The 22,875-nt window shown below is 40.3% G+C and overlaps 1 protein-coding gene across 4 annotated transcripts in view; it reads right to left on the reverse strand.

Moving 5' to 3' along the window:
- CCDC141 (coiled-coil domain containing 141) overlaps positions 1–22,875 on the reverse strand; it is a 2,268,332-nt gene that overhangs the window by 1,771,925 nt on the left and 473,532 nt on the right. For all 4 annotated transcript variants that reach the window (XM_044075309.1, XM_044075306.1, XM_044075307.1 and 1 more), the window contains exon 4: positions 3,613–3,721. In XM_044075309.1, coding sequence (XP_043931244.1) covers positions 3,613–3,721 — 109 coding nt within the window. The remainder of the gene's footprint in view (positions 1–3,612; positions 3,722–22,875) is intronic.

Here is a 22,875-nt window from a genome sequence, read left to right on the forward strand (position 1 = left end):
TTCAGATGCAGATCCTTAACGATAGCAATAACCACACAGAATATTATATTGATAAAGTAGCAGAATGTATTCATAAAGTAGCATAACGTATTCTAAGAACTAAGCCAACATGGGAATACAGAAAGGAGATTCTGCCAATAGGATGATTGCAGTTAGGGGTACAGAGAAAAGGCAAGATGAGCTGATATTTATTGAAGAAAACTGGCAAAAGAACCAAGGTACTGGTAGAAAATAACTAAAGATGGAAAAGGTAATATAATAGGAACAGGCAAAGAATTCATCTGGACTGAAGGCTAGAGATTGCCTTCCCTATCAATGAATGATATCAGAATATGGGCAAAGAGAAAGGAATAGGAAATCCTAAGTGAAAGACCAGTGCTGGTAGAGTTTTAGTACAATCTAGAATAGAAGCTACTATTAAAAAAAGGATAATTAGGACATATAAAACATTGCATGATAACTATAGGAATCAATAGCAGGAGGATAAAAAACATTGGGAAGAGAGACTGGAGAAACAATTCACAAAGAAACAATGGGAAGATATATGTATGGCTCCCAAATATGCAACAAAGTCTAGAAGATTTAGGATCTTTGCTTGGAAGTATTTGTACAGGTGTTTTTATACCCCAAGCAGACTCAGAAGATTTTTTTCTCAAGTAGATTGCAGAGCTTGAAGATTTGAAGGGGAAAAAAAGAGGTAATTGGGAACATATTTTTGGGAGTGTAATGAGCTGGCAGACTTCAAAAATTCTTTGTATACTACTCTGTCAGAAATACTGTGTGAGCAAATTGGTGTAACTAAGGAAATTATTTTTTGAGCTTTGATACAAAGTCAGAATTGCCCATACATATTAAAGCATTGCTGAGCTTCATTCCGGTGGCTGCTAAAAAAACTATTTTTAGAAAATGGAAATCAAAGTTTAAACCAATCGCACTAGAAGCAGTGAATGTAGTAAAAGAGATAAAATAACTAAAAGTGGGATATTTAGAAAAGGGTAGGTGAAAATTACATAAAAATGGAAATTGTGAGAACAATACATGCCGAATAATGTTTTGGAGGAGGAATGAGGTTTAAGGAAAGGCAGGAAATGAATGAGCATTGTAATGTTTGACTGACAATGACTGTATGGAATATGTATAATGTTTGTAACTGAAAATATGTCAATATGGTGTGTTTTCATTTATATAAATGTATGTTTGCCTATAACATAATTGATAATTCAATAAAGATGTCTGTTTAAAAAAATATATGTTTTAGATTAGACATTTGTTCTCTTATGGTTTTACTTGAATTAAAGCTTAACTTATGAAATATTACTTCCTAAGTTTCAGAAGACACACCAGCCCTAGACAGCAATTCTCTTTTACTATTTGATAGTCTATCACATAGGCCTTGATTTCTTCCCCTGTAAATTGTGATGATAAAAGTTTATCTTGATCAGATTGAATCCGATTTCATCCATGTTCAGTTTCTTTACTAGGGGGGTGGTCTTTGGGGTGGCTAGTACAGTGGCAATAATATTTATGTGTCCCTAAACAGCCACACTTTTCTGAAGAACAGCTAAGCGCTGACTCACATTTGTCTTGGCCTGCACCAGAGTCTCTGAGTTTCTTCGGGTTTTTCAAAATATAGCAGTTCACTCACAGAATAAAAAAAATCTCTCATTTTCATGTGGGGTAATTAACTCAAAATGTTTCTGCACTCGCAGGCTGTGATGCAGGAATTGAAAAAGCAGTAGAAATCCTTGAATATATCCACAGTAATGCCGATAGTATTCCTTGAGTGAATCCACTTTGCCTTTCAGTGAGTCTCATGGCATTTTCCACAACTACTTCTGGTCAGACTCTACAAAGAGTATCCACTCCCGGCCTCAAAATCCCTCTGATATTATGGGTTTCCAAGTCCTTCATATAACACAATTTCTCCAGGTGATTCACATTAGACTGTGCTATTACAGGTTATCACAACTATAATGTACAGACTATGCATGCTACTTTCATGTCTTTATCATAATGTGTCATGCATGTACTACACTTTTACAAGGGAAACACTATGCCACAATATCTTCTGCACTCAGTCTCTCTCATGTATGTATGTGTATGTATGTATATATATATATATATATATATATATATATATATATATATATATATATATATATATATATATATGTATATTTATATATCTGGAAGAAATCTAAATAGGTAAATACTCATAATATCAAACACCTGTAATACCAGATGAAGCTATCAAATACTCGTGATAGCAGAATACCAGCATTTCAGGAGAGGGTGGGGTATAGTGGAGAATGTGAATTTGCCCTTTCCCCACTGTTGTGTAGTCTCAGAGTTGGTATATACAAGTAACATGGGTTCAGGAGTGCAGCCCCCCACATTGAAAGTGCAGGGGGCTTGACCTCTGCAAAAAAAAACACAGGGTTGTGTGTTTTTTTTAGACATTGAGTTTCAGTCTTATGAGCATTATCTTTTGATGTTCAGTATTGTGTTTCTTTGATGTTTTCATGTCCAGTCATATATTTGTCAGTCTGGGTCTATGTCAGATGACTAACTTTTTCTAAACTGGAAAAAATATCGAAGAGACCATATGATTGAGTTTCTGAAAACTCAAACATCAAAAAAACAAAAAAACACAAAAATCTACCTTTTTTACATGTTTGTAGGGGAGAAAGCCCACCTGCATCCCCCACACCCCCTGCAAATTATATGTACCAACTCTGAGATCACACTACAGTGAGGAAAAGGGTAAATTTCCTGATCCTTGCTGTACCACAATCTCCATTCAAAAGCTTTGAATTTTCAAACACTCAGTCATATGATCTCAACCATATGGAGTTCAAATTTCTGAAAACTCCATCAACTGATAGGGACCCCTATGGATCTGTATAATAGAACACAATGGTGCACTAGTAATATGGTCATGAATGTTGCTGCATTTTGCACTTGATTCTTGGTGAATCATACTCTCAGGTGGTGTGACTTCAGTGCTACTTGAATCTGTATTTTTCTTCTATGTTTTTGTGAATTTTTACAGAGGTCTCCAATTTTCCCCACACATTCTTATCATTATTTGAGTTATTTTGTCAAGATCTGTTTGGTGGATTCTAAAAGGATAAATGTGGGAAGCGGGACCATTGTGCCATTGAGAATGCCAATACATTAACATCCTCCAAAGAGGCAAGCAGCAAGCATGAATGAGGCCAATTAAACCACCACCAATATAATAATCAAATCTACTTTAGTGACTGGGTGGACAGAGGGACAGCAGGTAGCATTGTCACCTCACAACAAAAGGTTCTCCAGTTCGGTTCTTGGCTGGGGTGCCTTCTGTATGGAGTCTGCATGCCCTTCCTGTATTCATGTCATTTCTTTCCCCATCTTTTGCCATCTTCTCACATTCCAAAGACATGCAGTAAGTAAACTGGAAACTCTAAACTGGCCCAACAAGGAAAATGATAAGTTCACGCTGCCCTCAAAGGACGACAACTGAAGGGAAGACATGAACTACTCTGAATACTTACAAACTTTTGTTTTAAGTCCATCTGTATCCATTTCAGACCCAGTGGTTTGCATTCTGTTATTAATTCAGCTTACCTTTGTTAAGAGAGCAGTGTCGCTGAAGGTACTCTTTCAATGACTCAGTGTCTGCAGGCACTTGTCCATGGTGTAGAACATCCTCGGTTTCATCGATTTTAACAGCAAACTAAATGTAGAAATAATAACCTTCCATCATTACTGTTCTCCAATGAATGAAAACTTATAGAAATAGCAGAATTGTTCTGAATAGCTGTACTGCTTTCATAACTCTTATGAAAAATAACTAAGTAATTTAATTGTGGAGAATGCATTGACTTGCTTTACAAAATGTTCCAAGTCTTATTTTTGTTACAAGTTTCCTCTTCTGTTTTATAGGTTAGTCTGTCTCATGCTAACCATTTTCCCTCCCCACACCAGCATCTAAGGGATTATTCATCAACTACCCCTAATCTGTCATCAGCTTTCTTGGATCAATACAGGACAGTAACATACCTCTCAACTGCCAAGATTTTCACAGAATGTCCAAATTTTTGCCTCATATTTTTGGTCTGTTTCTCATAAAACTGTGGTTTTCTAGCAAAATATTGAGAAATCATTTAGGAGTAGAGTCAGAAAATAATGACATATATTTGAGTTTCAGACTTCATATCCTTCAGAAATTCATGTTAATGTAAAACTTGCTATTCTATCCACTTTCTAAGTTTGTAAGGGCAGTATATTTAAAAGCTGGCCCTGTTTTGGGGGCTCTGTTCCCCCATTATTTACGGTTTTGTCCAGATTTCTTGCTCTGAGAAGTTGAGAGGTATGGACAGTAATCATAGTAATAGGAGTTATCAGATCTAGACCAGTTGTATGAGAAGATTCCTACTTAGTATAAATCCAAGCAGGTGGTCTGCAGCACATTTCTTTGCTTTAAGATTTTACGTGTTCCACTTCCCCAGAGTAAAAGACATGAACTATTATCTGGCCATTGCATGACATATTCTAATACATGGTACATCATTAAATTCCATCTATTCATAGGTTCATAGGTTTGTACTAGGCTAATGGCCCTGGAGCCTTTACAAGCCGAGCCCATAGAATTACCCTGGCATCATGCCACCCGACCTTAGTTCCCAGTGCCTCTGTCGAGTAGAGCCACTGGTGTGATCCCCAGGGTGAATTTTCTATTTCCCATCTACTCCGCAAGATTTCTCTTGAAGAGACCCAGTGAGGCACTCTGCTTGACATGTATGAGAAATCTATTCCATAGCATGGGCAGTCTCTGGGTTATGAACCTGCCCCTCCAGCTTGTTCTGTTGATTGTGGTAATGAGGTTAAGGTCTCTGGAGCATGTAGTGCGGAGGGATTGGGATTTCTTTAGATGTAGCATTTCTAACAGAGCTGGGTCAGACATGGCTTTGTAAGTTAAGCAGAGATCGCCTCTAAGTAGGTGATATGAGACAGAGAATAGTTGGAGTTTTTTGGGACAAGTGTTTAAGGCCTTGGATCATCTTTGTGAGGTACTTTTGTGGCCACTCCAGTTGCTGCAGTTGTCTAGTGAGGTACATGCCAAATGGGGCATTGTATTCGATGATTGGCCTAATGAGGGAAGAGCAGAGGGAGACAGTGACCTCTTTCTTCCTGGATGCAAAACCTTAGTAATGAGATGTGCCACATAGAAGGACTTTCTGACCACAGTGGCAATGTGGTGGTCAAAAGAGAGGCTGCTGTCAACCTGTGTCCCCAGATCTCTTATGATGCCTTCTGTTTACCCCCCCCCTTCCAGCTCGTTGTCTATGAATATCAGATTTGAACTCAACACCCCACCCCCACACTACATATCTGAAGAACAGGTCAAAACCTTGTTCAATGCAAAAAACAGACTCTATGGGACCAGATGGCATCCCAGACTGTATTCTAAACAGGTTGAAACATGAAATAGCATCACCATTATTTACTCTTTTCAATCATAGTCCAATGACAGGTTTTGTTCCTGCAGAATGGAGAACAGCAACAGTTACTCCCCTCCACAAAGGTGGCCTAGCAACAGAACAAGGAAATTACAGACTCATAGGGCACACAAGCCTCACCTGTAAGGTCACAGAACATATAATTTTGAACATCGTAAATAAGGATATAGGTGACCTTCAAACCCTGAATCCTACCCAATTTGGCTTCATCAAGGGCAGATCCTGTCTGTTAAATCTTGTGGATTTTCTCAAAAATGTGATCAGGGACGTTGATGAGGGTAGATCTGTGCACACAGCATAGTGTGATTTGTCAAAGGCTTTAGACACAATCCCAAACTCAGGCATTACCGATAAACTTAGTAAACTGAATGTAAACCCCTTCATTGTAAGATGGGTTGCTAACTGGCTCACAAACCAGACACAAGCTTATCAAAAGTGGGTGACTCCACATCAACCAGCAGACCTGTTACCAGCGGGGTGCCACAGGGGTCAGTGCCGGGCCCCCTACTATGTGGTATATACTTCTCAGAAGTTCATGTCAAAACTAAGGGGTTTAGAATGAACAAATCTGCAGATGACTGCAAACTGGGTGCAATTATTGAATCTGTAAATGATATCAGTATATTTCCAGAGGGTATTAAGCAGACCAACGACTGATGTCTTAGTCTAAGCCTCAGACTGACTGCAAAGAAATGCATCATCGTTCCTTTCGGCATAAACAATGTCCTTTCACACTATCAAATCAATAACAATACCCTAAGTACCCACAAAGTGGTAAGGGACTTGGATTTGCAAGCTGACCGCGACCTTAACTTTGACCACCACGTGTGTAGTGTAGTAAGGAAGGCTTTCTACACAGCACACTTGATTAGTAAAGGCATTGCCTCGAGAGCAAAAGATATTATATCCCCTCTATACTTGGCACTAATCCAGCCTTTAATTGAGTATAACACTCCGTTCGGCATGTACAATACGTAGCACCTACAGCAATTGGACAGATCTCAGATATTTCTAACAAAGAAGATCAAGGTACTCCAGCACATGATGTACAAAGTCCCTGTCACTTTACTCTGTATCATATAGACTTCTTAGGGAAGACTTATGCCTGGCTTATAGAGCAATCTCAGACCCAAACCTAATGAACTTGCTGCATATCCGTAAAATCAAATGGAAATAGGGCCACCCATTCCAGGTACATAAATATGGCTTGCAACCTGCCACATCTTTGGAATAGCCTACCTATTTATGTGAAACAGAGCACCTCTATGACACTGTTCAAAATGAACCTGGATGAGTAGATGGGGCACCATAACATCTTATCGTGAATAACACCCACAACCCTCCTGGGCATGGGCAGTCATTACTAAATGCAATCTTGGGTATTAACTAACATTTCTATGGTATTACATTGGGATAAAACAGTTAGGCTTGAAATGACCTTGGGGTTGATATCCTAGTAATCTCCTATGATCCTATGATCTTATGATCTACAAGTCACAGAACTGCTGGTATATGTAACCTGCCTTTGGATGACTAGCAGAATACTGGACACTCAGATGTCTTCTTTGATTACCCTAGTTGACATGAAGCTAAAACAAGTCATCAGCATAACAACTAGGACAACAAATGCCCAGGGCCACCATGACACACACGTAGTCTATATTTCTGGTCTGTTCCTCATAAAGTTTGTGATTTTCTGGCAAATCAGTAAGAAGTGAAATCATTAAATAATAACAGACATTTCTGAGTTTCAGACTTCATATCCCTTGAGAATGCATGGTAATGAAAAACCTTCCCCCGGATTCTCAAAAGCCTGCACGGAGTGCAAGATGAGTGCAGGAGCTCACGTAGGCAATATGTCTGCCATGCGATCCAGGAACAGCCAGCAGGGGCATGCACGACAGCTCCAGCACTAATCTTGCATGGACTAAGCCCTGGTATGCAAATCACCTAACTTGCAGGAGAAATCCATGCAAATGAGGTGATTTTACAATCCAGGAATCTTGCAATAGTCCATGCAAGACTAGTGCAATCTGCAGAAATGTACTCGGTTCGTAACCGAGTACATTTCTGCAAAATCCAGAACGGAGCTCTGACAGCTTCAAATAAAGGCTGCATATCATTGAGGAAGCATGCAAATGGCCAAGTATAAGGCCATTGGCATTGCAAACTGTTTGAAAAATGTAAAAAATCAACTTTTATAGGCTGTTTAAGCATAGGGCAGTGGTGCGCAAATGGGATCGGGGGGAAAATAAGAAAATAAACATAAAACGAGCATTCTAACTAAAATCAGTATTCTGCCAGGCAAGTCACTGGCAGGCAGAAGACAACCTGGCCAGTGAGTAGTGGTTGCTAAGGGGATAGGCTCAGTGTGAGACATGTAACTATGCATTAGCAGGCAATCCTATGCAAATGAGGGAAAGGTTAATGAATCCATTTTCCCCAGGGTGTGAGGCAGGTCCCAAGAGTGTAAGAGTATGAATAGCTGAGTGCAAGACTAGGATATAGGTGACATCATGGGGGGTGGGGGTGTCAGGCATACTGTAAGTGGATTGGAGCCCCGTGGTTCGGGACTGCTCCTAGCTTAGCACAGCTAAGCTAGAGGTGTGTCCAAACTGCCTAGCACTCTTTAGAAAGTGTAAGCGGGTGTGCACGCCGTTCACTGGGTCTTACAGGAAGAAAAAACAAGTTAAACCAGGAAATAGCAGCGCTGTGCACATTTGAGCACTCCATTTGCATGGCACACACACAGGCTTAAACAGGGAAGCAATGGGAAGGGAAAACAGCAGTAGGAAGGTAATCAAGGAGAACTAGCTTAGCTGACAGGTGAAATGTATCAGAAACAGCCAATTACACAAGCATCAGCCCAGCCCAGCACACCACTATAAACTAAGCAAGCACCTGTCCCCCTTGTTTTTCCCAAAACCTCTGCACCACCGGTGTATACAGACGGGGAAATTTTACAAAACTAAAGCAAGAGAAAAAATGTTAGGGGCTGCTTTTGCTATCATAAACCAGCATGTGCAAGAGGCTGAGGGTGGTGAGGATGTGAATGTTGCTGAGCAACCCACAGTGAGGAGATGGAGAAGAGTGTACAGACCCAGGGTAACCTACCAAGGTCTACATGAGCTGGAGATAGTACAGCGCTATAGGGTGGACAGGGACCTCCTACAGCAAATTGTTGAGCTGTGCCACCAACGCCTCACACACAGAACTAACAGAGGGGAACCCATCCCAGTGGATACCAAGGTATGTGTAGGCCTAAGAATACTAGCTACAAGTACCTTCCAAAGGCCAGCTGGGGATATGATGGGGGATTTCACAGGCATCAGCATCCAGGGTACTCCACCAGTTCCTGGATGCCATGTCAGCACATGTCGGTGAGCACGTATATTTCCCCATCACCCGTGAGGCGTTGGTCAGCAATATGTGTGTCTTCCACCAAATAGCAGAATACCCTGAGATACTGGGTTCAATAGAATGCATGCACATATGCATTAAAGCACCACCAGGTGAGCGGGGTAGGGTCTACATCAACCGCAAGGGCTTCCCCTCCATCAACTGCCAGGTCATGTGCGATGTCCAGGGTATAATAATGAATGTGTGTGCTGGCTGCCCTGGAAGCTAACACGATTCCCACATCTGGCATCTGACGCAGCTGTACCAAACATTTGCCACTGGGGACATCCCACATGCTCACCTAGTGGGGGATGCTGGATACGCACTGGAGCCATGGCTGATAACACCCATCAGAAATGCACACACAGCCGAACAAGAACTCCATAATGAGGCACATGCACAAACACGGATCATAATGGAGCGTGTGTTTGGGATACTCAAGTCATGGTTCCGGTGCCTGGACGCATCCGGTGGAGCCTTGCAGTACTCACCAACTACCATATACCCAAATTGTCCTTGTATGTGCCATGCTACACAATATGATCCTGCCGAAACAGCTGCAGCAGGAACAGCATGGGGCAGGGCCACACAGCCCTCCACTAGTGCCAAGGCCTTGGAACAGAGGAGATCTTGCTAGAACATTAATGGATGTAAAGGAATTTACTAGAAAAATTAATTTTCAAACCATTTTTAGTCAGAATATTAAATATGAACCAACAAGAATGACTAGGAGAAGTGTATTTAATCCCCCCTACATCCCCAGATAAAAAACTTGGAAATATAATAGAAAGAGGGGTTAGGGATAGTTTTAATAAGGTAAAATACAAAAATAACCTGAACCCACTTGAAAGCAAGACCTTAAAAGAAATTAGGGGTGACAAAAATCTAAGAATTATGAAACCAGACAAGGGTGGCGGAATGGTTCTTATGGACAATATGACTTATGAGGGGAAAATGAATGAAATTTTGAGGGATCCTGATAAATATTCCAATGTGTCTATAAATGAAATTAATATAGCGTACAGACGTAGAGATATGGTACTAGAGGAATTATTGGTAGATGGTTTAATAGACAGTAAGACATATGGTTACTTAAAAGTGGAGAAGCCAAGAATGCCCACCATGTTCGGGATTCCACAAATACATAAGGATGAAATGAATCCACCCTTGCGACCAGTAGTTTCGGCTGAAGGATCTAAAACCTTACCACTTGCTAAGTTTATAGATGGGAAATTGAAGGCAATATGGGTAAAAAGGTGTAATATATTAAAAGACTCTTGGGATTTTTTAAGAGGTTTAAAACAGGATTTATGGAAAGAGCATCTAAGATTCTTCACTATAGATGTAGTAGACTTGTTTTCCAGCATACCCCACGAACAAGGATTAAAATTACTGGAAGAAATAGTGTTTGAAGATAACACTTTAAGTCATAATGGATGTACAGTAATTATGCAGTTGATTGATCTGGTTCTAAAGTATAACTTCATTTATTTTAAGGGAGAATACTTTCACCAGATAAAGGGAGTAGCAATGGGGGCAGCCTGTGCCCCTACATATGCGAATCTGGTTTTGGCTAAATGGGAAGAGAAATTTGTTTTACAATCACAATATAAGAGGTGTTGGATACAATATAAGAGATTTTTGGATAACATTTGTATTCTTTGGGTGGCACCGAGGGAACAGGTACCAGTATTTATAGATTTTTTAAATACAAGTACAGATGTTTTAGAATTCACTTATTCCTTGAGTGAAGATACCCTAGAATTCTTGGACATAGAAATATATAAAAAAGACAATACATTTCAGTCCAAGGTTTATAGGAAAAAGACCTATTCAAACTCTTACCTACACTATAAGAGTGCTCATCCTATGCATTATAAAAGGAATATAGTAAAAGGCCAGTATATTAGGTCATGTAGGATGACTTCAAATGATGATGATTTTATGGAAGAAGTGAATGTTCTTAGAAAAATGTTTAAGAATATAAGTTATCCTGACTGGTAAATAGAAAAGATGGAGATAGAGGTGATGGAAGGTAGGAAGAGTAAATTTAAACCTATATTGGGTATAGATGCTACTGAGAAGGAAGTAAATACAAAATATGTGGATGAGAATTTCAGTAATGCATTGGTATTAGAGTACAATGCCAGTTCAAGGATAGTGAGAGAAATAGTTGAAAATGAATGGAATAGATTCATAGCTTTCACTGATTTGGACAACATTTCAAAAAGTAATTTAAAAGTAGTATACAAAAATTCCAATAACCTCAAAAAACTATTGGAAGGTAATACAGATATCCAATATCCTAATAGGAGAATAAAGAAGGGAACATTTAAATGTGGTCATTGTTCGCAATATACCTATGTTATAAACAAAGAAAAAGTTTTTATAGAAAGTAGAAACATAAAGCTAGAAAGTAGGGACTTTAATAATTGTGATTCTAAAGGCGTGGTATACCTGGCATTGTGTAAGACATGCCAAGGTTTTTATGTTGGAAAAACAAAAAGAAAGCTAAAAAGGAGAATATACGAACATATATATGACATACAGGTAAAAAAGGAAACAAATGCACTATATAAGCATACTAAGGAATGCCCAGAGGCACAATTTACATTTTATGTTATTGAGAGAGTAGACATAGATAAAAGGGGAGGGCTATGGGAAGAAAGAATAGAATATAGGGAGCTGTACTGGCAACTATTACTAGAGGCAAACAAAGCCTCTGGTCTTAATGAAAATATTTCCATAGCTCCCCTTTTGAAAATAAGATCAGCCAAATTGTAATATGTGTCTAATAGGAATTTCAAGAAAGTTGCTCAAACCTTACTTATAAAGAGTCCTAAATGCTTTATAAATTCTCTACATACTTTTTACTAAACATCTTTTTTGTTAAGTAATTTTTATTTAATGTTCATTTGAATGCAATTTTAATAACATGTTTTTTAATAAGTTTTTTAATCAAACAGTAATAAATTAATTTTAACAGCATGTATGTATTTATAGACCAAGCATATATTAAAGTAGGCATTTTTAGAACTCACTTTATGTAAGTTATGTTTTAAGGAAAAGGGAATGGTTTGTTATTTTGTTGTTCCTTGCAAAATCTTTGTATGGCCACTAGATAGTGCTAAATGGATTAGTTTTTGCAGAAGTATTTCTTTCATCAAAGGAAAGTTTCATTTCATTTTTTACTTATTTAGTATTTTTTAATTCATTCATGCATTTTACCAAAATTTAACACAGTTTTAAAAGTGAATGGTTATTTATAATAAGAGTATGTGATTTAGTAATGTATTGATACACACCTTTAAATTTTTATCATATAAAACATAAAATGTTAACATCAGGTTAAAAGCACAAAAGCACTTTTTTCTCTTTTTCTCAATTACAAGTTGATTGCTTAGCAAAGCTGATTTGTTAATTGAAACAATGTGCTCTATAAAAGGTGTTAGCATTGGAAGCAGCCAACATCTGATGAAGTAGGAGAAACGAAAACGTACTGTGTATTTGGAGGCGTTTATGTGAACTGTTTGTGGCTTGTGGATTAAACTTCTGTTTCCTGTGACAGCTTCGGTTCTATGCTTTATTGTTTTACCTTCTGGGTCATCATACTGTCTAATTTCAAGGCCTGCACAGGCACAGAGTGACTCGGAGGAGGAACAACTTGAGCCAGCCCCAGTAGGCAGAAGGAGACATGCCCAGTATGCCCTGGCCTTGGCAGAGAGGCAACGCATAGCACATGCACTGACACAGTAGGGACCCAGGGAATGACACCTCTCTCCGACTCGCACATACAGTTAAAGGGATGCCAAACATGACACTACCTGTACTCAACCATGTATAGGGAGTGTAGTATGTGTATCTGACATAGGCAGCCCTGCAGCACCACCCTCAATACTGGGACACCCACAAGGTAAGTGACTCACACATGCCAGTTGGGAGGGCACATACCCGACAACAGTCACAGCCAGCAGGATAGGTGTAGACAAACACAAACAAATGCTGCAGTATGGCCACTGAATGAGCCCTATGGGTAACCCCTCCCTGAGGCCTACACAGACAGACTACAGCAGGCCAGGCAGTTGGATGTAAGTTGTGAAGTCTAGGAAGTCAGAAACTAATATGTAGGTAGTGAAAGGTAAGATTTGTAGTACACTGGCATGCCTCTAGCCAGCAAGATAGGTACGTCCACAGACTGAAATGGTGTACCCGACATACCAGTACAGTCCTAGCAACTGAGTAAACATGTCAGGTGTGCCCCACCATCCTACTTACACTTATAGTAACAATCAGGTGTAGCCCCCCACCCCTGTGTAGAAATGTAGAAACAGGCAGGTGCCCCCCCCCGCTATGCAGAAATGTAGCAACAGTCAATGCCAAATGACCGATGTATACCCTGCAGACACAGCATGCTACCTGTCGGCGTACAACACAAAGGTCAGCACCGCAGTACAAACTACCTGGACTTGATCCACACATGCAATATAGATGGCCATACTGGGCATGCTCACACACATAGACAAATGAAGGCAATGTTAGTCAACAACAAACTAAAAGGTCATACTGGGCATGCTCACACACAAACACATGAAGGCCATGTCTGCAAACACCAGTGGACCAGACATATCTGGTAGTTGCAATACTTATTGCAGACACGTAGGTATGCACCACTCCTGCCTTGCACACACAGTGAATGGGAATACAGATATATATGTAAGGACAACACACTATAATAAGCCAAAGGTAGATGGACATAGATATGTGGAGGAGGGTGACCGTGACAAGGAGCTATCTGGGCCTGTCCCACCCAGCACACAGCCAGAGGGTCCCAAACACATGAAGTGCAGGTGTCACTCACTGCAGATACAAGCCACCAGTATCTGTCAGCATGACAGGCTATATGGTGCACGTGCCAGCTGTGCAACATGACTGTACAAAGAAGTAGTCACCTAGTAGCTGAATACACGTCTGTGGCATATAACCCCTTGTGTGCCTGCATGTGGCATGCCAACCCCCACATGAATGGGTTATGGCCCATGCACACACCGCCCTCCCCATAGCAGTATCATGACAAGCCTGTTGAGGTCATCCAATGTGAAATACACCTTTGGGAGAGCTGTAGCTCAGTAATCTCCATGGTGCATCCCATAATGTGTACTGCTGTAGTGATAAACTAGTTAGGTAGTAGTTCTAACCCCAGACTTGGCAACTGTATGAGTTTGTGTGCGTGTCTCTCTGTCTCTGACTGTGTAGAGAGAAATGCTTTTTAAGCTACTCACACTCTGTACAATTCATATACTCACCTTTGGCAAGGCTGCTGATGTCACTCACCTAGCAATACACCTCTGGGAATATCATAGCCCAGTAATCTCTGTAGGGCGTCCTGTAACTGCGTACTGCTGTAATGTGATAAAGTGGTTAGGTAGATGTTCCAACCCCAGACTTGACAACTGTGTGTGTGTGTGTGTGTGTGTGTGTGTGTGTGTGTGTGTGTGTACGTGTGTCTCTGACTCTCTTAGACTGAGTAGAGAGCAATGCTTTTTAGGGTACTCACACTCCTTAGAATTCATATACTCAACTTTGGCAAGCCTGCTGGTGTCACCCACCTAGAAATCCACCTCTGGGAAGGTTGTAGCTCAGTAATCTCTGTAGCACGTCCTGTAACTGCGTACAGCTGTAGTGTGATCTAGAACTGTGGTAGGGTTCCATCTCCACCCATGGAAGTTCTGGATGTTTTATGTGTGTTCCAATGGCTGTGCATGGAGGAATGCATTATAGGCTACTCGCTCACAGTACCTTTTAAATACCTTACTTTGGCAATCCTGCTGATATCATTCATTGTGAAATACACCTTTAGGGAAGGACTTCTCTAGTAATCCCTGTGGTGTGACCTATAACAGCTCCATGCTGTAGTGTGATATAGACCTTGTCAGGGGTTCTATACCCACAAGTCAGTTGCAGATGTTTTGTGTGTGTCTCACTGTCTGTGTAGGGAGCAATGCATTTTAGGCTAGTCACTCACAGTACAGTTGAAATGGCCTTCTTTGGTAATCTTGCTGATGTCATTCAATGTGAAATACACATTTGGGGAAAAAGTACTCCAGTAATGTCCGTGGCGCGTACTATAATTACGTAGTGCTGTAGTGTAATAAACTAGTTAGGTAGGGGTTCAACTCTCAAACATTACAGGTGTGTGTGTGTGTGTGTGTGTGTGTGTGTGTGTGTGTGTGTGTGTGTGTGTGTGTGTGTGTGTGTGTGTGTAAGTCGTATCCTGTGTAGAGATGGTTGTGAGTGAGTGACACATGCGAGCAATGTGCAGGGGGTTTTGCTTATTTCTTTTATGGTGGCCCTACTATATATCACAATGTCAACAATACAGGGATAACATATGTAAATTAGCTGAGAGGCTGGGGTGCAAAGCCATACCCATACATGTGACATCAAGGCCAGCCACTTGTTTGGCTGTGGGGGGGATGCCTATTCATACAAGATGTATAGTGTGTGGGGCCTCTCATCCCCATTAAAGGTGCATGTGGACATATGTGTATTTGTTAATCTGCCATTGCTATCTACAAATGTATGGCCATATATACCTATATAGATTAACACATCTGCTAATATATATATAACTATGTCCGTATACACCTACATAGATATATATCTGCATACACATGTAAAGTGTTGTGTATATGTAGACATATAGGTGTAGACACATATATGTGTTGATGTAGGCTTATACATGTATATATGTGCATATATATTGATATATATGTATATAGTTTTAGAAATTAATATATACATATATATATATATATATATATATATATATATCTACATATCTAGATATGTTGTATCTAGATAGATATTAACATAGGTACACACATATACATCTAGATGTTGGTATACATTCTCTGTACTGTTGCATGACTGGAGTGGATGATATGTTTCTGCAAACGTCAAACCTCTTTGTATCTGGCATGGCTTAGTGGTGAATCATTTTGTCTATGGTGTGCAGGGTCCTAGGCTTGAGCCCTGCAAGAGCTGTTTATTTTGTTGCTGGGCAGAACACGGCCCATTGGATACATAGTGATTAAGGCACTTTAAAGCAGTTGTAAGCAGGTTTGCGTGGAGCTAAGCAATGTCTACACAGGTTAAGCAATTCAGCAGCTAACTGAGCATAAGAAACTATAACCAGACTTTAGCAGTGCTTACCTCCATGCAAACCTGTGTACAACTGCTTTAAAGTGCCTTAATCACTCTGTATCCATCTGCCCTTGTTCTGCCTAACAACAAAATAAACAACCTCTGCTAGGCTCAAACCCAGGACTTTGCACACCATAGCCCAATTGATTTACCTCTAAGCCATCTCTGATATACATAACCCTGCTGTATTCACAAACATATCATCCAGCCCAGTCATACAACAGTACAGAGAATGTATTCCAACATGTAGATGTATGTGTGTGTGAAAATATATTAATATCTAAACAGATACAACATATTGATATATGTAAATATATATATATATATATATATATATATATATATATATATGTAAGCAGATATATAGCTATATAGGTATATACGGACATACATCTGTAGATAAAGTGGGAACATAGCAGAAACATATATGTCCACATGTTCCATTAATGGGGTTGACAATCACAAACAACATACATCATGCATGAATAGGTATCCCCCCCCACAGCCAAACACATCTGCCCTGCAATACACTACCAACTGTTGCAGATCCCATAGCCAGGACCTTACACGGCAAGGGCACAAGATGTTAACAGTACTCCATCCCACCTGTATGATGTCAGGCTGGTATCAATAACATATCATGCAGTACAGTCAGGCTCATAATGACTCCCATATTGCAGTCATCTGTCACCTTTGTTAGCCAGAGTCCCGTACTGTTGGCCTGTACTTCAGAGATGTAGATGCCAAACACCAGGACTGAACCCTGAGGTAATCCACTTGTCACTTGTCTGAGGGATGGAGTTGGAGTCAGTTACACCTACAGTTTGGGTTCTGACAGTAAGCCATGTGGCAAAGCAGTGGGTGGCATAGGGATGTATGGCTGGATTAGTATGTTAATCTATGTTTCCAGACTGGGGGATGGTGTTGAAGGGCTTGGCGAGGTCCACATAGGCTTTGTGGACTGCCTTACCCTCTTCAACAGGTATGCAGACTGAGTCAAAGCAGTCAATCAGTTTTAGGGGACAAGACTGGGCCTCCATGAGCCCAATCTGTGTGGGGTCCAGTGTTTGAGGGTTGCCAATGTTTGCTTTCAAAACATCCCTGATAACGCATTCCCCCTTGTGGATCTCCCCTTGTGGAGTGGGATAACTGCAGCTGTGTGCCACTCAGTGGGCACCAGGCCTGATGCGAGGCTATGATTACACATGACAGTTAGGTGAGTTTTTTATTCCATTTTGCAGTTCATGTAGTACACAGCCTAGGATGTCATCGGGTCCCATGGATGCTGTATTCTTAGTTGTGGGTAGTGCATTGTCTGCCTGTGTGGTCATGATTACTGGGCAATGGAACACTTTACATATTGACATGGGCCCTTTTGGTGGTGTGAGGGGGGTGAATGTGGCACTAAATCAATCTGCCAGAATATTGGCACATTCCATGGGAGCAGTCTATGTAATGCCATTCTGTTGCAGCTCAGTGCACTTCTGAGCATTGCCAGTTAGAATTCGGACATAACTATAGAATGCTGTGTGGTTGTCCATAGAATCTGTGGTGATTTTAGTTACATAATCAGCTTTGGAGGATTCCATGAGGGATCTCAATGTCTTACTGGGGCTGGTAAGGGAGTTGTTTGCATCCTTGGATTATCCTTTTTTCTTCAACAGTGTCTACCATCTGTTGTATACTCTGTTAATGGCAGGAGACCACCAGACTGGCATGATTATTTGGGAGGTGAGCGTCGTGGTTTTATGTGGGATGTCAGGAATCATGCACAAGTGGCTGTGCTCATACAGTGCCTTAGTGCAGGATTCATCAGTTGAACTGTCAGCTCCTGTCTCCATGGGTGTCACAAACATTGCCACTTCTGCCTTGAGTAGCATGAAGTTGGACTTGGAGAGGTCTTTTATATTTTACAGTCAGCTGTATATACATTCCTTTCACATGTTCAGTTTGATTAGACTATGGTGGGATTCCTTTGGTGGAACTGCAGTCCCATGTACTGTTGTGATGGCTTAGTGATTAACTACTGTGACTATAACGTACGGGGTCCTGGGTTCAAGACCCGCAAAGGCAGGTTCTTTTTGTTCTGGCCAGAACAGCGGTGAATGTATACAGACTGATTAGGGCAATTTATGTTAGTGACACTCAACACAATTCAAATGCCCTACTTTGGCAATCCTGCTGATGTCAATCACTGTGAAGTACACCTATGGGGAAAGGGTACTCCAGCAATCTCAGCGGTGCGAGCTATAACAGCGTAATGCTGTGGTGTAATATGGAACTCTGGTAGGGATTCTATTCCACACATGGGAGTTGTGGATGCTTTTGTGTCTGTTCCTGTGCCTGTGTAGAGAGCAATGCATGTTTGGCTAGTCACACTCACTACAATTCATTTGCTTGACTTTGGCAGCCCTGCTGATGTCACTCACTGTGAAATAAACCTTTGGGGAAAGAGTACACCAGTAATCTCCGTGGCACATTCTGTAATGGCATAGTGCTGTAGTGTAATAACTAGTTAGATAGGGGTTCTAATCCCAGATGTGTGCATGTGTGTGTCTTGATGTGTTGATGTTTGTCATTCATGTCCTATGTGGAGGTGGTAGTGAGTGTGTAACAACTGTACCCAATGTTGAGTGTGTTTTTAATGTTTCTTATATGGTGCCCCTAGCATAAATCACAATATCCACCATGCAGGGATAACTGATGTGATATCAGTATATAGTCAGTCACGGGTTCGATACCCTGGACTGGTAGGTGTGTGACACAAACAGGCTTACCTTTTACTCTCCCAACACACCCTGACTTATCTTTGCCTCTGTCTGTCTCTCTCACTCCCTCTCTGGTGCGTGTGGAGACTTACACCCGTCTCGGACCTTTGTGATGCTTTGTTTTAATTAAACATACTCAGAGCACTAGGCAGAAATCACATGTTTAATTAAAACAAAGCTTCGCGAAAGCCCGAGACGGGTGTTAACACGATGTGATTTCTGCCCAGTGCTCTGACTTTACCTCACTTGTTGCTTGGAGTCATTTGTTTTCTTCATCTGGGGATTTGCTGTCCACATATATTGGCCATATTGCAGCTGTAGTCCACAGGGGCGTTACTGTGCTAGCAGTGGTACTGTACTATGATGACCTTAGGATGTCTGTAAGAAGCCAGTGGTGCACATGTTAACAGCAGATGTGGCCTCCCACATGCACCATTTCTGGGAAGACAATCCCTATATTACAGTAGCAACAGTCTACAAATATACCTGCACTACATACGTGACATCCCCTTGCATTGAGAGGTTTGGACTACTGGGGCTGAGATAGGGCTCCACTCCATGTGCAGGACATATGGTGAACATATATGTATATATAAGTATACATATATCCATATAGATATATACACATATACATATCTTGCTTACTGTATGACAACAGTTTTACACATATGTGCTTGTGTTCCAGCCTCTGTCCTCTACCTACATACCAGGCTTTGCACGTATGACATGCTGTCAGGGGTTGTTATGTAGTGGGCTGTGTGTATGTCATGCTGTCATTCCTGCCATCACTCCACTGCTGTTGTGTCCCCCACACATACTGGGGGGTTGGGGCATATATATGTGTGGGTTTCACCTACACAATACATGTGTGCCCTAATGCACTCCAGAGGCCAGTGTATGTAACAGTTATATATGTCCCAGTATTAGTGAGTGTAGGGGGGGTGCACCATGACTAACTTAGGCTGTTACAACATGTGTGGGTATCTGGGATAGGCTTACTTAAGGTATTTAGATGTACTTTACCATACAATCCACCTTGGGTAAATGCAGGCCTACTGCCTCCTGCCATACAGGATGTTCTGTTTGTCAGTGTGATTGTGATGGTGTCAGGTATGCCTTGTTATGTAACAGATCCATCCCATTGTGTCAACTGGGGTCTGTCCCCTGTAGGGATTGTGTACAGAGTGTAGATAGACGATGCTGAGCTACACGTCTGCATTACGTACTGTTGATTGTCTGGTATGCTGTAGCCCAGTCTGTCATTACTAATGTACTACTTGTAGGCCTGGACAGCAACATATGTCAACTTTTCCAGACTACTGTCTTAGTATAACTGTTTCAAAGTTGCATTACACTGTTCATATGGATGTCAGTGTCTAAACAGCTATATGACATGGCATACACAACTGTCATAGTACACAAAGAAAGCTTTCACATTCATTTATGCACACCTGTGTGTGGTGTTATACCCTTTGATATGTCTGTGGGTATACGTTGCAGGCTATGAATGTCATTTGTATGGGTGGCTCATACAGTTTCCAGTTGGTAAGGTGGTGACTGTAGGAATACTGGCTGCTCCATGTTGTGTGCACGTACTACATATGTATATTACTGTACAAATCTCTGTGTGTATGTGCAGGTACATATATATATATATATATATATATATATATATATATATATATATATATATATAGATATATATATATATATATATATATATATATATATATATATATATATATACCTGTATCTGTATATATGTGTCTGCGTATATGTATCCTAGGGATGGCCATGTCGTGTCTGGTCCTGGTTATGGGATCTGCAACACTTGGTACTGTATTACAGGGGGGTCATGCTTGGCTGGGGGCATACCTATTCGTACCAGATGTACATTGTGTGGGGCCTCTCAACCCCATTAATGTTGCATGAGGACATATATGTTTTGTTATTTCCCCATTATCTACAGATGTATGTCCGTATATACCATATGCGTATATATATATATATATATATATATATATATATATATCTATCTTCTGACATATATCTATAACCTGCCATGTATATTTAGACATGTAGATGTGGACATATATATCTATAGATGTAGACATTTGCATGTTTATATGTTCATACATATTTATATATTTATCTTTCTCTCTCTCTATATATATAAATATATATATATATATATATACACATAAACACACACACACATATATTAATGCGTTGTAACTGCTTAGACATTAAGATATTTACTCACACTCATACAACATGTTGGAATACATTCCCTGTACTGTTGAATGACTGGGCTGGATGATATGTTTGTGAATACATCACAGATACATATATCTAAGATGGTTTAGTGGTAAATCACTTTGGCTATTGTGTGCAGGGTCCAGGGTTTGGTCCTATCAAAGGTTGCTTATTTTGTTGCTAGGCAGAACAAGGGATGTTGGATACAGTGTGATTAAGGCAGTTTTGAGCAGTTGTAAGTGGGTTTGCACGGGTTTGCATGACAGTAAGTACTGCCAACCTCTGCTTATATTTTCTTACAGTCAGTTAGCTTTAGATTTCTCAAGCTGTGTAGACATAGCTTAGACTCGCACAAACCTGTGCAAATCCGCTTACCACTGCTTAACAGTGCTTTCTGCTGCTTACCCCTGCTCTAATTCCTTTAAAAGAAAAGAAAAAGGGGTTGATAGGAAAGTGATGAAAAATAGGGCACAGAGAGGGAAAGACAGTAGAGAAAATTGCTAGGCATGTGCAGGAAGGATATAGGAAAGGTCCATAGCTGCCAATTTCTTCTACAGCAACAGCTGTGCATATATACTATATTTGCAGGTACATTTGGACCTTCAAACCTCTGGGAGATGGGTGAGGACAACATATATTCATTGTGATACCAATTAGACCAGATTACATGTGTCCAGTGAACACGTGTGCAAAATGGACAGCTATGTAGGGGCGAGATTCTTTTGTGGGAACAGGTTGCCCTTTTTTTCAGGTGAGAGTGGGATGTTGGGGAGGGATAGTAGGTATATTTGGGGTGGGGGGTTTGGCAGGTTAACAGACAAGACACAAAAGACACATACAGGACCAGTATATGACACATATGGGGGGTAACCAACAAAGTTCACCAGCAGGACTTGTAGACACAAAATTTATTTACAGGTTAAGCGCCTTCATCAAACTAAAATTGACTTCATCAGAACATTGTAAAAACAGTCAAGGTGATTTAAATATGTTACAATTACACAGGATAGGTTGGATTCCCACCAATCAGCAAATACCATAAAGGCATACACCATAAAAACTGAATAATCCAATAAAATTTTTTTTTAAAAAAACATTTAAAAGTCAAACCCTTTTTGCTCTTTCTTTTAAAGCAGGCAAAATGGATATAAAATCATTCAATGCTGGACACAGGTTGGCTGCTAAACAAAGTTGCCACATCAATTCCCTTTTATTTAAAGTGTTTTTCCAATTGCCACCCCTAGGGTTTAATTCTATTATTTCCAATATACCAAACTTGAATCCAGAAAAATTGGCACATGATTTACTATGCCTGAATAGAGCATTAGTTTCTTTTAAATTCTTAATATCATATAAATGCTCATATATCCTGGACCTGAGAGCCCTCTCAGTTTTCCCAACATAAAACCCCGGACAGGAATTGCACTTAGCCAAATATACTATTTTACTAGTATGACAATTGTCTTTTTTAAAAAACACTGTGTCCTGGTTAATATTGTCAAGTTTTAAACTAAGAACTGACAATATAAATCTACACTGTGTACAACAACCTCAGGCTTTTGTGAATTCATTTGATTTTGCACTACTATTATTCATATTACCCTCTAAAGTAAGCTTCAAATTGCGACCCACTTTAGTACAAAAAATAGGTTTTTCACCCACTGCTTGTAAAATATTAAGGTCACCCCTAAAAATATTCCAATTCTTATAAAGGATATTCCTTATATCATTGTAGTGTGAAC

The sequence above is a fragment of the Protopterus annectens genome, chromosome 6.part0, assembly GCF_019279795.1.
Source record: "Protopterus annectens isolate FY-2018-M chromosome 6.part0, PAN1.0, whole genome shotgun sequence".
In the NCBI taxonomy this organism is placed as follows: domain Eukaryota; kingdom Metazoa; phylum Chordata; order Ceratodontiformes; family Protopteridae; genus Protopterus; species Protopterus annectens.